At 63.2% G+C, this 16,676-nt stretch overlaps 1 protein-coding gene across 1 annotated transcript; it reads right to left on the bottom strand.

Moving 5' to 3' along the window:
• Positions 1 to 569: 569 nt before the first annotated feature.
• Positions 570 to 16,372, bottom strand: FSCN2 (fascin actin-bundling protein 2, retinal). Its single transcript, XM_075562349.1, has 5 exons — positions 5,531 to 16,372; positions 1,909 to 2,065; positions 1,133 to 1,254; positions 858 to 1,025; positions 570 to 775 (listed from the first exon to the last, which is right to left on the bottom strand). The coding sequence occupies exons 1-5, from the start codon at positions 6,354 to 6,356 to the stop codon at positions 570 to 572; spliced, it is 1,479 nt and encodes a 492-aa protein (XP_075418464.1). The 5' UTR covers positions 6,357 to 16,372.
• Positions 16,373 to 16,676: the final 304 nt, after the last annotated feature.

Raw genomic sequence — 16,676 nt, 5'->3', positions numbered from 1 at the left:
TCAGTCCTGTACTCCTGATGCCACCCTGCCCCACCCCCACTCACCCATGGGTCTCAACTGGGGTGCAGGTGTCCTTGTTCCACAGCCTGGGCCCTTCAAAGCCCCGTCCATCCAGTTGCAGCAATGGGGGGCTCCCACCAGGGGGTCGGTGTAGTGAGGGTAAGTGGGGAGGGGTCTGAGGAAAGGAGGGGGGAGGCCCTGAGGTCCAGAGAGCAGGTCATCTGCCTGGCCCTGTGATGAGCAGCCAGGGGCCCCCAGGCAGTGTGCACCCCCTGTGTCCACAGAACCCCATCTTTGGGTGACAGCCCACTTCAGCCCAACCTGCCTTCTTAAGGTGCCGGGGGGAGGGGTGGGGGTCGGGAATGGGGGAGGCTAGCAGCAGCACACCCCCTAGGCCCTGTAGCCCACTTTGTCCCCCTGTGGCCAGCTCAGCGCTGCCAGGGTGGTCTGAGCTGGTTGCCCCCTCCCCTCCCCGCCAGCCTCAAAGGGCTGGGACTCTGCACCTATCGAGTAATCCCACCGAAGCCACGTGGCCCTGCTGTGACAAACGGTTTAATTGGGGGGGGGGGTCAGTACTCCCAGAGCGCCGCCCCCGCGGGCGCGTCGGCGTCCGCGCGCAGCAGCCCCGAGGCGCCGCCGCGCAGGTACTTGCCGCTGCGTGCGCGGATGGCCAGGCGGCCGCTGTCGCGGAACTCCAAGAGGTAGTCCTCGGCGCGCTCGCCGTCGCTGCGCACGCTGCCGTGGCTGCCCGTGTTCCAGAAGCCGCCGCCGCGGCCTGCGGGGAGGGGCCGGGGGTCGGCGGGGACCTGCGGGCGGCCCGCCCCGCGCCTCGCCGCCCCCACCCGCCCCGCGCGCACCTCGGATGTGGTAGGCGCCGTCGCTGAAGCTCAGGTAGAAGACGTCGTAGACGGAGCGGTTGGTGTCCAGCTGGCTGGAGCCCCGGCGCTGGCACACGAAGCCGTCCAGGCCGCGCAGCACCAGGATGGGCCGGTTGATGAGCTTCAGCGAGAACTCCTCATCCTGGCCTGCGGGGACAGGGCTGCTGGGGCCGCGGCAGCCGGGGACAGCCCCAGCTGCCCTCCCTGCGGGGTATGGGAGACAGACCCCCAGACACATGGGCCAGCTCTCTCACCCACAAAGTCGCTGACGGCCGCCAGCTGCCCGTTCTTCTTCATGCACACGTAGCGGCCATTGCTGGCCTTCAGAGCCACCCGCCGGCCTCGCCATTCCACTTCAAACATGGTGTCAGCGGAACTGGAGAGGGGACAGCGGGTGGGCATTCTGGGCCCAGCCTCCATCTGCCCCACCCAGGGTTATTCCTTGTAACCCCAAGGTCAGCAGTTCAAGACCACCAGCTCTGCCAGAGAAAGGGGCCGGTTTCCACTCCCATGAAGACCTGCTGGCACTAAAGGCCTGTCCCCTAGCTGACCACGAGCCAGAACTGATGTGATGGGTGGGGTGGGGCTGCTGCAGTAGTCCTTGTGAGCTCTCACCCTAGACTGGAGACTGCCCTGTCTCTCCTACACTACACGGAGGGGCCCCTCCCCCTGGACCCTCCCAGTGACAGTGACGGTGGTGGAGGAGATGGGGCCAAGGGATGGGTGGTGGTGATGGAGGGGTAACAATCGCGGGGGAGGGGGGGATGATGGAGTTTGAGAAGGTGGTCGAGTTGGTGCCAGGAGAAAGGGTGCTGGTGGAGGGAATGGTGCCGGTCAGACACTAAGACAGGTGGAGCTGCCCTTGTGGGTTTCCAAGGCTGTGAACCAAACCCTTAAGGGAGCAGACAACCTGTCCTCCTCCTGGGGAGCTTGTGGGCTTGTACTGCCAACCCTGCAGTGAGCACCCTCACGTGTGACCCACTGTGCCTCCTCCTGGGTCACGTCACAGGAGGAGGGGTGGGCTGCTCACACTTGTGTGGCTGTGGCCTGGATGCCCCCATGGGTGACCAGCGTCCAGTAGCCCCCAGTACTGGAATAGAAGGTGCACTTCTTTGTCTCCTGGTCAATTTGCATCAGGAAGGTCTCGTGGTCCAGTTCTTCGTCCTGATTGGCTGAGACATTGACCCCTGGAGAGAGGAGATGGAGTGGGGAGGCATGCTCTTGGGCACCCTGAGAACAGAAGGCTTTTATCTGGGACCCTCTGGACATGAGAAGGTTTGTAAGGTCCTTCCAGGGGACATGGGGCTGTGAGCACACTGCCACCTTGGGCATCCTTGACCCTCGGCCCCAGCAGGCCTTTCCATGCCAGCAAATCCCCATTCAGCTAATCAGCGGGTAATCTGCTTCCTCCTCCCTCTGGGCCTCTATTTTTTCCTTGCCCTAAGCCGCTGGCCTGGCTCATGGGGGGCTCTGACCACCTCATGCTGTGGCCAGGACACAGCCAGGGTCCCAAGGGCAGCATCCTGTCATCTCTACCTTGATTATGTGTGTGTGGGGGGGGCGGCTTCCCTGATATCTCCTGTAACCATACCTGTTTCCGTGGCAACCTATTGTATCAGATCACAGAGCTCACAAGCAGCTCAGGGACTCCCGAATGTCCTGTCCTGGGGGCTGAGAGGGCAGGCTGAGCAGAGCCCCACAGGAGCCTGAGGCCAGCCCTGCCCCCTAGGGAAGGCTGGGACCAGTCCCCAAAGACTGTTCCCTCAGGAGCCCCACCCCCATGACTACTCATTGCTCACAGTGGACACTGCAGCCCTGTGCCCCTTGGAAGGTGATGGGCAGCACTGCACTGAGTCACACCCATGGACCCTGCAGGCCCCTCGCCGAGCCCACCTCCCCTATATCACCCACGTGCTTCCTGCAGCAGCAGGTCGTTGGGCACCCAGCCACTGACCTGGTGAGAGAGGGGCTCAAACCTCCAGGAGCTCTGCATACCTCGCCCCCCACCCCTCTGGGCAGTGGGAGGCAGGGAGGTCTGCTGAGACTGGTGGGGAACATTTCTTCACGACTAAGAAGCCAGGAGCTGATGGCATCTCCCTCTGCACTGTGTGCCTGTGTAGGTGAGGCTCGGAACAGCCGCAATGTTCCTGTGACCACGTGGGGGGGGGGGGCTGCATCCTGGGAGCCGCAGCCAGTGGGAACACCACTGGAGGGGCTGATGGGCCCTCTTATGGGAAAAACCCACCTCCCACTGCTGAAAATATATATATGGAAAATCCCAGGGGTCCCCCAAGAGACTAAACCAATCTGTCTTGGAAGAAGTACAGCCAGAATGTTCCTTAGAGGCCAGGATGCCGAGACAACTTCTGTGCTTTGGACACCTCAGGAGAGACCAAACACAGGGCAGACTTGCCCCCCGTGGGTTTCAGAAACCAGGCTCCTTGAGGAGAAACCAGTCCCTGGGGAAGGACGTCATGCATGGTGCAGTACAGGGGCAGTGAGACAGGACGGTCCTTAAGGAGATGACTGACACAGGGCGGCCACAGCTGGCTCACACGTGAACCAGGGTGAGGGACGGGTAGGACCAGCGGGGCTTCCTTCTGTCGTGTACGGGCCTTCGCAAGGCGTCAGCAGCAGCTTGCGGGCGCCCACAGCGCGTGAGCCCATTGGCAGCTCCTTCCCCGTGACTGGCAGCTGCCAGCGTGGGAGTGGTGGCGGAGCCCCCTCTGGCTGGGAGCAGCCCTGACTGGCTGGCAGGAGTAAAAGGCTAGCCCAGAGCTCAGGGCCTGCCTGCTCCACTGATGCCAGTCCGCAGCCAACACTCCAGCTGCCTGTAGTGTGGGGGTGCATCCCCCGACTTTGCCCAGGACAAGAGCCCGCCCCTGCACCCTCACAGGATGGGCGTCAGGCCTGGGGGGCCCACTCGCATGTCCTCTTCTGAAAGAGGAATCGAGGGCTCTCCACCACCATTACCATCACCATCTTCACCTCCACCATCACCGTTAACTACCATCGCTTCTACTACCACCTGACCATCACCGCCACCTTACCATCCCCACCAGCATCCCCACCCCATGCCTGTTACTCCGACTGCTGACGTCACCATCCCCCATGACCATGCCCGGAAGGCATGATGGAGGCTGAGGGGCGAGGCACTGCTGGCAATCCCCATCCATCTCATCACTGTCACGGCCAGCCCCTTGCCCTAGGCTTCTCCCCAGGACAGTGTGACCTGTGGGGCTGGCAGAGCCTGCTGCTGCTGCTTCCCTTTCACTGGTGACCAGGTACAGGCAGGCAGGTGTGTGGGTCCCCAGCCAGGCCCAGCATGCTGTGGCTGGACACGTGGTCAGGACCACGGCTGGCTGGCTGGCTGCCACAGTGCTCAGCTCACTCAGTGTCTGTTGAAGGGACCCTGGCTGCCAGGCCCATCACATCTGCAGCTGGCCTGTCCTTAAGGTGCCCCAGGCTGGGACAGGACAGCCTGCCCAGGGGAGGAACCAGTGGGTGGTGACGTGAGGCAGGGGCTAGAGAGCGAGGTGCCCAGGGAGAAGGGACAGTAGCACGTCAGGTATGGTTCGGGGGCAGGGGAGGCATGGTGCCTAAGTCTCCCTTTGCTTGTGGTGCTTTCCCCAACAGGGCCTAGTTGGGCCTCCACCTTCCAGACCCTGGTACCCTGCTCCCCTCCCTGCCCTGTGGCACTGGCAGCTTACACCCCTCACCTCTGAGCTTCTTCAGGGGAGGAGAGAGCTACTCACCTCTGGAGAGGGATGTCACCTGAAAGGCCACCCAGGAACGGATCCAGTGCCTTCCCACATGAGGGCAGAGCCAGCGTTGCCCCCACCAGTGCCAGGGGCTGCTACACGAGCTCCCATTGGCCCAGCACAGTGAGGTGTGGCCTCTGCTCTGTTCCTGCTCCACCCCTGAGGGCTCCTTGCTCTGTCTCAAGAAAGTGGAGGGGCCTCCCCACCCACCGATCTATCAGGAGCTCCAAGGACCCAGCGCTTGAGAGAGGCAGCCCTAGCTGTCGGGGACAAGGATTGTTTCCCTCTGGCCCTGAAGTCACCTCAGGCCCACCTCCCACTGCAGATAGGGGCACACCCACATGCAGGAACACCCACCTGTATGTACATGCATGACGCATCTCCACACGACACGCGTCCCCATGTGCACACGCATGACAGGTTTACACACCCGTGTGTACACACCCACATCTACATACCTGTCCCCATGTGCGCACACACGCATAACACATTCCCACACAACACGCGCAGAGATACACCCACGTACACACGTCTGACATACACGTCCCCACTCAGACACACTTCTCCATATGCAAATACACACATGGTCACCCTGCATGTACACAGCAGCACACACTCCTGCCCACATGGGCACATATGTCCCCACACACAGGCACACCCACATGCACATGACATCCACGTGAGGTGAGCACACACGGGCAAACACACACAACTACTTAGGCACACATGCCTCCTTGCACGCTCACAGGGTCCCCCAGGCTGGAGGGAGCCCCACAAAGAACATCCCCACCCACTTGGCACACATACGTGCCTGCACGCACCCCCCCACACACACCCCCACACCCATGCGGGCCACACGCACAGACACTGCCCCGGTGTGCACGCTGTCACCTTGCCGCACAGACACATAGCGGTGGTTGGCAGCCATCAGCACCACCTGCGGGTGGCTCTCCTCCAGGTCAAAGAGCTCGTCCTTGCTGGGCCGCAGGTTGCGGCCGGCCCGGAGGGTGCCCGCGGGTCCCACAGGTGCCAGGTAGCGGCCATCGCAGTCCTTGAAGGCCAGCTTGCCGGCCTTGAACTCCAGAGTGTAGCGCGCACGGGTCTCAGGCTCCCAGACCAGGCGGCCGTCGCTGCGCAGGTAGCGACTATCACGGGCGCGCAGGCAGTACTGGCGGCTCTGGAAGGTGAGGGTGACCAGGGCGTCCACGCCCCACGGTGTGTTGCTGTCCGCCGCCATCTCCTCCTCCTGGGGACACAGGTGCACATAGCGCCGCCGGCTGACGCTCAGCAGGTGGGCCTGCGGGTGGATGGCCAGGTGCACGGTCCACAGCTCGGCCGGGGAGATGACCGTGGCGAAGCAGGACAGCTGGTCCTCCGTGCCGCCGAAGAAACGGCCATGCGGCTCAGACTGCAGGGCCCAGCGCCCGTCGGGCTGCGGCCGCACCAGGAAACGGCAATCGGGGCCGGGTCTCTGGGCCTCGCAGGACACGCGGCCATCCTCCTCTGCTGCCAGGTAGCGGCCCAGGTGACTGCTGCGGAACAGCACGGCCGAGCCCTGCCCGGGGTCGGGCTCCAGCACCCAGGTCTGCTTCCGCTTGAGGCTGGGCGCCGAGGCGTTGACCTGGAAGCCGAAGTGCTCAGCCGTCAGGTAGCGGTCGGCGGCGTTGACCAGGCCAAACTGGATCTTCAGCACCTGGTGCAGCCCGTTGGTGGGCATCGTCCTGCCCGGCCCCGCGGGGCGGCCACGCGCCTGGGCGCTCAGGGGTCCCCGGAGGCCTGGCTCGGCTCGGCTGGCCCGCACCCCCCTGGCCTGACTGGCGTCATGGGCTCCTAGTCGCTCTGCCCTGGCCACGGCCCGCTTCTACGGCCAGCGGGCGGGCAGCGGGGGCGGACGATGGGGGCGGGCAGAAGGTGGCCCGCTTAGGAGAACCGGCCTGTAATTAGCTCAGCTTGGATTTCAAATACCGCTCCAGTGTCCCGCCCGCCTGCCCACAGGTGCTTCCCCCCACAACCCGTGGGCTCTGGGGCCAGTGCTGGCTGCAGCTACTGTGCCCCCTCCGCCGGCCACCTTGTGGTCACACAGGGCTCCCCTTGTCTCTGGCCCCTGGCAGCCCCGTCCTTCAGGAATTGGTGCCTGTGGAAAACTTGCAGTCAGTGCCCCGCAACCTGATCACAGGCCTGCACCCAGCGGCCGCCAGCGCACGCCTTCCTCTGAGGATCCCATTACGCCGTCTCTGATTCCTGCTGCCAGGAGTCGGGACCCCCGTGGGCTGCAGCCCAGTGCAAGCCCCACATCCACCTGGCCCCTGCCCGGGTTGGAAAGGCAGCAGGCAGGAGGGCCGGGCACCTGCCTGGCGCACTCTGGGTCGTGTGCCAAGGGTGCTCCCACACACACTCGGGTGCTGGCTGCACGTGCAAGCCCCCGGGTGCTGGAGGCCGCGAGCATGGGAGACGGGCCTGCTTCCTAGAGTTCTGGAAGGTGTGGGGTGATTGGGGAGCCCCATGGACACGAATACGTGGACAGACAGCCACCTGAAGACTGAGGCCCTCAGAGAGAGACTGACGGCCGGGTCCTGTTGCCTGGCGGGCTCCCATGTGTTCTTACAGTCAGTAGTGGCTGCGCCCCGCTCTCTGGATTCCCTTTTCTCTGGGGAGGGGGGCATGGTGTTTGCAGCCAGCCACCGTGCAGACCTGCTCAGTCTCAGGGACCAGTCACTGGGCTCACCCCATCCTCTGGTCCGACTGGTATCTTTGTGGGGGTGGTCTGGGGGCCAGGTGGGTTCTTCAAGACTCCTGGGGTCTGTAGGTCAGAGAGGCCCACAGCAGGGTACATTCCCGGGTCCTGTGGGGACCCTAAGGCCCCGCCCGCAGCCACTGCTGCCCGGCTCCGGCACCTGCCTCCAGGGCGGGCAGCCAGGAGAGGAAAGCGGAGCTGGCCCTCCTGGGCCACAGCCAGGCTGGTGTTCTCTTCCCATCACAGTGTGACCCCCATACTCCCCAGGGACCAGGACTGCCATGAGATCCAGCCCCACCTCTGGGGCCCTTGGGGGTGCGGACCTGTGGGGTCCAGCCGAGCCTGGGCAGGGGAGAGGTGAGGACCGTGGCCAGGACCTGCCTCTGTTCCCAGGACTCAGAGCGGCACAGCCTGGGGCCGGTGGGAGGCTGGTGCACACCCCACCCAGGGGCTCCTGCTGGCACCCATCACGGTCAGCCTTTCCTACCAACCACGTGACAGCACCCATCTTGGAAGAGGCCACCTGGACCAGGCCCCTCCTATTACCCACAGACCCCAGGGGCTGCCAGAGATGCATGGGCGGCAAGAGATGTGGTCTCTGCCTGTCTACCCTCAGCCCCCTGTGGGTTCCCTCTGCTGCCCCTCCTAGGGCAGGGGAAGCCCTTGGGGCAGGTGTGGCCTCCCTCCCCTGCACCCCCTGTCCGTGCCAGGCTGCCAGGATGGAGCGTGCCACCCACCGGCCTCTCATCAGCATAATGGCCTCATCAACCAGTCCTGACTGGCGCTGGCAGCAGATGCCTGGCGGGACCAGCCCGGCCGCCAGGCGCTAAGTGGCCTGGCTCAGGGCAGCTTGGTGGTGGCAGAGCCAGGAGTGGCTGTGGCCCCTGGGTTCCAGGTAGGACTGGGTGCCGGTTACCCTGGTTCGAAGCCACCCACCCCCACACCCTGAGTCGTGAGTCCAGGCATTCCCCCCAGATCTTTGGGGAGGGGCTGCCGCCTTTCCCCTGCGGCTGGTGGCTTTCCAACTGATCTTTGCAGCCAGCAAGCTGCAGGGGGTGGGGGTGGAGTGGGGAAGGGGCTCCAGGAAGTATTTACTCAGGGCCTGGGGGGCAGGGACTGGGGAGCTTGTGGGAGGGGGCTGGAGGGAACTGGGGTGGCCTGCATGGAGGGCTGAACAGCCTGGGGGAGGGAGGCTCTGGCAGATGCACCTCAGGGAACAGCAGCAGTGCTGGGCACGCGTGCCTGGTGTCTGTGTGTGCACATGTATACTGCACCTGGGCATGTGTGTAAGGGCACATGAGCACGTTTGCACGCATGTGCCTGTGTGGAGGTGCACCGCACTGGTTGTCCCCAGCCTCCAGCTCCCTCCCACCTGGCTTGGCCTGCGCAGGCTGAGCCTGGTAAACTTGGGAGGTCTGTGAGCACATAACCAGTCCAGCGTGGGCAACAGAGTGCAGGCCGCCTCCCTCTCTGCCTGGTGGCCAGACTGCAGCCAGAGTGCACAGGCAGGGTGCCCTGATGTGCCTGAGGCTGTGCGTGTTGGGGTGCCCCACATGCCCTGTGCCCCCACTGGAATCCAACCAGCCTTTCCTGGGTACGGGGGCGCAGCCTAGCCTGGCTGTGATCCACGCGGTGTCCCGGCTGCTCGCTGCACATGTGTGAGATGCAGACGGGCTGCTTCCCCAAGGGACACGGAGCTGTTGTTTGAGGGGAATGGCACCCCCAGCTCCTCCTTCTGGGGAGACAGCCAGAGGGGCCTCCGTCATGGCAGCTGGGCCCTGACGGCAGGGGCTTGCCCGAGTTGTTGGAGCCCACTGCAGACAAGCTGTCTGGCCACCCCATGAGGGCAGCACCACAAGGCCTGGCGGGCCCCATCCCTGGTGTCTACCCTACCCAGCCCCACGCCTCCCCTGGGCTGCTCAGGAGAGTCCATCCCCCTCGGCTTCGCAAGAGGCACAGCTCGATGGGTGGGCCCAGGCTCTAGAGAGTCCCCCTCTCCCTGGCCCCTAAAGCAGACCCTGACAGGGACTGCAGAAAAGAGCCAACCACTTTGTCCAGAGCAGTGGCCCTGGATACAGGAGCCCAGCTCAAGCTGTGCTGGTGGGAGGCCCACGACCATGGTGATCAGTGTGCAGCAGGCTTAGTGCCGGGGCGATGTGGACGCTGGCAGCAGGAGCTGGCACGGAGCCTGAGTGTGTGTGAGGGAGGGCGGCCGGGCAGCTGTGGGACCAGCCAGGGCTTTGGGGACCAGAGGACAGGTCCTCACATCCAGCCATGCTGCCCCTCGGCCCAGGCCCGAGTTCCCCATCCCCAGGTCCCAGCAGTCTTGGCCAGCTCCCAGAGCGGCCTCTGGTTGCTCTGGTCACGGGGGCAGCGGCTCATGAGTATTTCATGGCAGAGCTATTTGCCCCTCCCGGCTCTCCTTACACGGGGTGGGGGGGGCACTCCAGTCTCTCCCCACCTGGGTTGGCTTACTGAGGCCTTGGCTGGGGTTAGGGTGACAGGTCCCAAGGGGAGGCACGGGGGAGAGGAGGGGGCTGATCCTGCCTCCTCTGGGTGGGTGGGCACCTCTCCTGTCGACCCCCCAACTCTCTCCAGCATGGCCCCATCCTTGAGGGCCTTGGTATGGAGAGCCAGCCTCTTTTTGCCGAACTTGTTTCCCACCATCACACAATGGTTGGAGGACAGGGAGCACCTTTCTCTGATCAAGGAGGGGCTGAAAAATGTCCCGGCCTGGCCTACAGTTCCCAAGAGGCCCACCAAACATCCCAACAGGCCCTGGGGCACACACCAAGGCATTGTGGGATGGCCTGGACCTGTGCACATCCTGAGGCCAAGAGGCTACCTCCCAGGAATGTCTGAGCAGAAGCCCCACTGCCCAGGCCAACCTAGAGACCTGGAAGACCCTTGACCACTCACCTGGACTTAGAGAGATTGCAGTGGCCACTGGTGGGCCAACACTGGCCCGGATGGTCAGGAGCCCCGAACCCTGCTGGTGCCCATAGCAGCCCCTGAGAGCCCTCCCTGTGTGGGGGTCCAGAAACCAGTACAGGAGCTGACCACCAGCACAGGAGCCCCCAGGGGTGGGGAATTCTGATGGGCAGGAGTAGGAGGAAAGGTGGCAGGTAGAGCGTAGAGTGGTCTCACCCGGTGGGCAGGCGTTACACAGAGCTGTCTTCGTCCTCAGGTGCTGACCTGCGTGCAGTCCTGTGCCTCCAGACGCTTCCTCTGGTGGAAGCCTGTCTGCCCGGCAGGGTGTCCCCTCCTGGCTTGACCCTCCTGTGGAGGCTCACACATGTCTTAAGAGACAGAGCCAGGGTTCTTCCTTCCTCCAGCAGCCCGTGGTGATTCAGCTTGCTTCAGCAACAGGACAATTCCCAGGGATCTGCGGTTTCCTCTGTCTGTCTGCCATCTAGAGAGGGTTCCAGGGCTGCCAACCTGACTCCAGCTTTCCAGGATGGCAAATCCATACCCAGCGCCTGACCCACAGTGCCACGGGACTGCTGACCCATTCTCGTCACTCACTGCCACTGCCGACCAGTGCGCCGGGGTAGAACCACCCCTGTGGATTGTACCTCTTCAGGGGAGTAGAAAGCCTGCCTTTCTCCTGAGGAGCTGCAGGTGGTTTCCAGCTGCTGGCCTTGAGGGTCAATTCCCCTCTAGGGTTTTCTAAACGGGCACATGCAGCCCCAAACCAGCCGCGGACAGACACACCCCAAGGGGCTTCGTCCAGGCAACGGGACTATGTGCACCGCAGGAAGCAGTGACTCGCTCATCTCTGTGAGGGCCAAGGTGACATGTCGGCAAAAAAAGTCACACCAAAAGGCCAAATATGGCCTGATGAACGACCCCGTCACGTGCCGGGCTGCTCTCACCCCAAGGTTGGCAGTTTGAAATCTCTAGCACATCCTCAGGAGAGAAATGAGGTTCCCCCTCTGCCTGTACAGATTGACCGTCATGGGAAGGCACCGGCGGGCAGTTCTGCTCTGGTCTGCAGGGTCGCTGTGAGTCAGAGACGAGGCTCCCTCAGCGGTGGGGCATGGAGACTGAACAGCGAGGTCATGGGGGCACCCCTACTGAGTAGGACACTTGGTGAATTCCACCTCCAGGGAAAAAAGAACCTGAGCAGATGTCCCCTTCCATTGAAATGTGCCTCCTGCCAAGCTGCTGATGGTCCCATCTACTGCGGGCGGCAGGCCCGGCTCCTCCCTGCCGCGTGGTTTCCGCACAGCCAGTGTGGAGCTAACTAAACCCACCCCACCTCCAGGGCGCCTCCATGCACACAGAAAGCTCACTGCTCATGCCTGGGCATTGGGAGGCCAGCCCCCGCTGTGGGCACACTCCTCCCAACCAGGCAGTGGCCAGCTCTCTCTGGCTCTGCGGGAGCCAATGTCCTGAGAGCCACCGGGCTATCCCTGCCCCTGGCCAGTCTCCCCATGCGTGAAATAGGGGGCCCACTCCCTCCCAGGAGTCCTATCAGCACACAGGTGGGGTGCGCCAGCCTGTCAAGGCAGGCAGGCAGAGGTGCTCTCTGTCTGTCTGTCCTGCCACCTGCCCCACCTGGCTCCATCCACCCATCTTACACTGCAGGGCCCTGCCAACCCCACAGGGCTCCCCCACCTCTCAGGCCTGCCACTCTCAGGCAGTGGGGCTCCCGCTGGTGGTGGGGGCAGTGGGGCTGCCTTCATACCTGTCCTGGAAGGAACAAACCCAGCCGACAGCTCCCAGCCCTGAAGAGACCTGGCCCTGTGGCCCTGCCCACAGCTCACAGAGAGCAGCCTTGTTGTTGAGGGGATGGAGCCCTGGCCCTGAGCCTTCTGCCCCCACCCTTTCTTTCTGAAACAAGAGCAGCAGGGTGCCAGCAGTCTCCCGTGTTTGGGGCGGGGCTGTCCTCTGCCCCTCCGCTGCCCCTTTGCGGAGCTGTCTGCCTGGGCAGGTAGGGTTGTGTGAGGGTCCAGAGTCCCTGACTCCCAGCTTCCGGTTGCCCTAGCTGGGGTGGAGGCTGACCCAAGTGCGACCTCCTCTTTGTGAGTCAGCCATGGCTGAGGTCACCTACCACGCCCGCCACTCCTGTCCTGACAGCCTGTCCTTCCGTCACAGGGGAGCGGCTGTCCCAGGGGCTGCAGGAGTGAGAATGAGTGAGTGAGTGAGTGAGTGTGTGTTGGGGAGCAGGCATTTCCTGCAGAGCGCAGGTGCACAGTCACTCCGCCTGCCTGGTGCCCACGGAACCCCCTGGCGGCCCAACCGGGGATGACGGGCCCCGCGGAGGAGCCAGGCTGCAGGGTCTCAGCCGGCGAGGTCCGAGAGGGCGCTGCACAGGCAGGTGCCCACGGGGCGGCCACGGGCATGCCGGAGGAGCAGGGGTCTCTGCCTGGCCGGCCCACAGCGCGCCAGGACGGCAGACCCACCCCAAGCCCGGTCCAGAGTGCGCTTTGCAGGGAACCCCCTGTGCACCCACTGGCCCCTGACTGCCTCGGAGCCGCCTCTTTGGGGACCTGGACTCTGACCCCAATGGGCATGTGCGGGTCTCGGCCAGGAGCCATGGACCAGGGCCTGAGGGTGGGTGCCGGGTCTGCTTCCCCAACCCCAACGCTGAGGCCAGCCATCCAGGCCCCTGGCCTCACTGGAGACCCGCCTACCTGGGTGGTGTCCCCTCCAGCGGGGGGCGGGGGGGCAGCACAGGGTTGGCAGTGCCATCTGTTCAGATGGTTTGCCCCCTCTTCTAACACCACTGGCCAGCCGTGGCTTCATTTTGTCTCCGTGGTCTCAGAGGGACGCCTCGGCATCAGGGGTGGGGTCATTCCTCTTAGGACCCTCTCTAGGCCTGAGCCAGCTCCCCACATCCCAGGACTGGAGTGGAATGGGAAGGGTTAAGTAGGAGCCTGCCCAGCAACCAGCTGGTCCCCTCCCTCATCCAGTGGCCACTGCTCCCAGGAAAGCAGGAAAAGGCCAGCTTTGAGGGCAGAGGGGCCCCTCAGGTCCTGCCCTAGGTGCAGGGGGCCCCAGCTGCAAGGACACGTTGCTGTCCTTTCTGGGGGGAGAGCAAGAGCAGGCACAGGACCATTCAGGTGGGGGCATGTACATGTGGCACCTGGAGCCAGGGCCTCCTCTGAGACCTGCAGTGTGCGCACAGTGGCCTGCTGCCCCCCACCCCCCTATCCTGAGAGGTGAATGGCCACCAGGAGCTCTCAGGGGTACAGGTCCCCTCTGGAGGCCAAGAGGTCCGACTTGTCAGGAAGAGAGGTCAAAGGGCTGGGAGAGGGGCAGGGATGTGGGGGAGGTGTGGGCTGGAGGGGAGGACACTGGCATGTGTGTGGCTTGCAGAGATGCGGGCCTAACTGGGGAGTCTGGGTAAGGGGGGGGCTGGGAGTTGGGTTTCATGTCAGGGGCCCGGCTGGCCTTGGCAGTCAATGCTGCATTGGGGCTCACAGTCATCGCCTTGGGGCTGGTGCAAGATGAGGTACAGTCTCCTGTCTGGAGGTCACCTGGAGGGGGTGCTCCTCCTGTGTGGGGCCCCTAGTCGAGGAATGTGTTCTTCAGCACAGGTGTGGGTGAACAGACCTACCTGCCTTCCTCCAGGACTGACCTGCTAGACACTTTCATTGGTGGGTGGTGGGGGGCGGGCGTGCTGTTGTTTGTTGGGGGCCCCCGGGCTGGGCTGTGAGCTGCTGGTTCTCCTCACCTGGTTTAGGTCTGGGGCCCCATGGAGGGAGGCCTGAGGCAGACTCCAGCCAGGCAGCACACTTGGGAGTCAGAGGCATGGAAGCCCAGTGAGCTGTCCCCAGGCTTGTCCTATACCAGATCTTGCCCCTGCAGGATGGCCCCAGAGGAGGAAACTGAGGCACAGAGGGGCCACAGACTTGGGCAGGCCCGAGCTGGGCCTAGAACCCAGGGTTCCGGCTCCTGGCTCTCTTCAGTAGTACTGCAGTGGGGCAGGACGGTGCGAGGTAAGACGGGTCTTGTGTGGACCCTCTGTCTTGTGAAGACCTAGAGTATCAGGGAGGGGTCCTAGGACACCCCAGCCTGGGGTCTCTGTCCACCACCTGCCAGTCTTCACACCAGCCACTCTGCTTCCTGAGAGCCCACTGAGTCACAGATCTGGACCCTCTGTTCCCTAGTGGCCAAAGGTCCTTGGAAACTGGGTAATTGCTTCGCCTCCATCGTGAGAACTGGAGAACTCGTGAGGGTGCCCCCACTCCCACCCCCTGGGCAAATGGCCCCAGGAGCTCACAGCCACGCTCAGCTCATGGCAAGCCCCACCAACGATGGGACCTGGGGCCAGGAGGGCCAGGGCTCTAACACCCACGGAAAGACGCTGTGGCGGTGGTGGGTTCTGTGAAGTCTGTTCTGAGCCATAGGCCCCGTGTGCAACAGGAGGGCACATGGCCCGTTCCTGGGCCGTCCTCACGGTCTCACTCTGAGGGAGCCTGGGCTGTAGGCACTGTCTGCCCGGCCCATCCAGGGTCTACCTCTCGGGCCCTGCCCCTCTGCTTGGTCCAGCATGATGGCCTGCTCCAGGGACTGGTCTCTCCTGACAATGCCATCCTTGCCTCTGTGGAGTACTCAAAGTGACCCTCCAAAAAGGTCCTCTGGCTTCCGGCTGCGTCCACAGCACCACTTGTGGGTCCAAGTCAAAGGCAATCTTGGGCAGCTTATGGCTTCTTTTCTTCTCCCGAGCAGTGGTTCTCCACCTTCCTCATGTTGTGCTGACCCCTCCCCCCACCATAGTTATTTTTGTTGCTACTTCATCACTGTCATTTTGCTACTGTTATGAGTTGGGCGACCCCTGTGAAAGGGTCGTTCAACCCCCAAAGGGGTCGTGACCCACAGGTTGAGAACTAGATACAGGTTGTTCTAGATTCTGCAGCATGATCCACACCTAAGTCTTTGACCTCCTTGGGGTGCTTCAGGCTTCAGTGTGCTCTGCACACTGAGTTAGTTAACTCGTTAGCACAACCTAGCGACGAGAACTTGCAGCACCTGCTGATCATAGACCACACAATTCAATGAAGCAAGCGAGAATCTCCTGGACCTGCAGGCCAGTGAGCTGGGGCCCCAGCCCTGGAGGGAGATGGTGACAGGTAGCAGCCGAGAAAGACAGTGGCAGCAGGAGATGTGAAGAGCTTTCCCACACTCTGAGAAAGACCGGCGGCCAGCCAGAGGTGCCCTGCCTGGGGCTGAGGGAGAGGCCTGCCTCGGGACTGAGGCTCATCCCTTGAGATCAGTTCCCTGGTTGACCCTGTGCCTGTGATGATTGTGTGTGAGCTGGATGGCAGGGGCAAAATACGGCAGCCAGCAGGGCAGTCTGGTGCCCGAGGAGCAACGGTTGGTGTCAGAAGTGGCAGAAAGGTGGGTTCCCCTTGTGGGAATCAGCCCTGGGCTCTGGAGGTAGACCCCTGCCCCCATGAAGTTAGAGAAGTTGGAGCCCTGGAATGCCATCTTTGCTCCCTGGACCACTTCAGCTTCAGGCCCAACAGGATGGAGCCTACCCCGACTGGCGGCAGGGGAGTCTGGAGTGGTGGCTTGGCCCTGCCCACCATGACAGCCCTAGGACAACTGCTCGGGCCACCTGGCCTTTAGGAGCCCACCCAGGCCCTGTCTCTAGGAGGCTGCAACAGGACAGTCCCCGTAGTTCTGAGAGAAGGGCTGGCAGCAGGTAAGCCTTTCCCCCTTGGGCATTTTTATTGGAAAATTTTTCAGTTTACAGTGATGTTGTCTTCGTCCTGTCACCCCTCGGGCTGATACCCCATCCAGTTGAGTCCACTTGTCAAAATGAAGAGGTGGTGGCTAGTTGGCCCACGGCACCCCGTGGCACCTGGCACAGAAACTGGGTGGAAGAGAAAGGCCAGGAGCTCCCGGTCACTTTAAAGTCCTACCACCCTGGTGGTCAGATGGAGTGGGGGCCATGCTCCTAAGAACGGAGTGGGCCCGATGATGCCAGGGCTGGCCAGAACGGAGAGATGACAGGCTGTCGCAGTCGAGGGGAGGTCCCCAGCAGGTTGCCTGCACCCCACCCCTCAGCGAGGCGACGCCCTCTTCCCCCCCACCCCCACCCCCGCACCAGAACCGTTTTCTCATGGGTGCAGTGAGTTACACAAGCAACGAGCCAATGGGCGCACAACAGAAACCCACCCAAGCCGGTACTGAGCTGCTCTACAAATCCAGCCCTGCACGGGTGCGGAAGGACACACCCCTCAGGGCAAACAGCTGGCTCCCCGTCCCCGCCCTTCCAAAGTCCTGCTCACCCCGGCGATCACTGCGAGGGGCACGGCCGTGGGTCTGGCTGCAAAGCGGTGAACGGAC

The sequence above is a fragment of the Tenrec ecaudatus genome, chromosome 10 (genome assembly GCF_050624435.1).
Source record: "Tenrec ecaudatus isolate mTenEca1 chromosome 10, mTenEca1.hap1, whole genome shotgun sequence".
Taxonomy (NCBI): Eukaryota; Metazoa; Chordata; class Mammalia; order Afrosoricida; family Tenrecidae; genus Tenrec; species Tenrec ecaudatus.
Note: the sequence above shows the minus strand (reverse complement) of the source record. Positions and strands in the feature narration are given on the sequence as shown.

Excerpts from the sequence above, each read along its gene's own strand:
- FSCN2 (XM_075562349.1), bottom strand. The coding sequence starts at position 6,356 with ATGCCCACCAACGGGCTGCACCAGGTGCTGAAGATCCAGTTTGGCCTG. Across the intron at positions 2,066-5,530 it reads CTATGTGTCTGTGCGGCAAG|GGGTCAATGTCTCAGCCAAT; the intron begins GTGACAGCGTGC and ends TCCTCTCTCCAG. Across the intron at positions 1,026-1,132 it reads GGCCGTCAGCGACTTTGTGG|GCCAGGATGAGGAGTTCTCG; the intron begins GTGAGAGAGCTG and ends CTGTCCCCGCAG.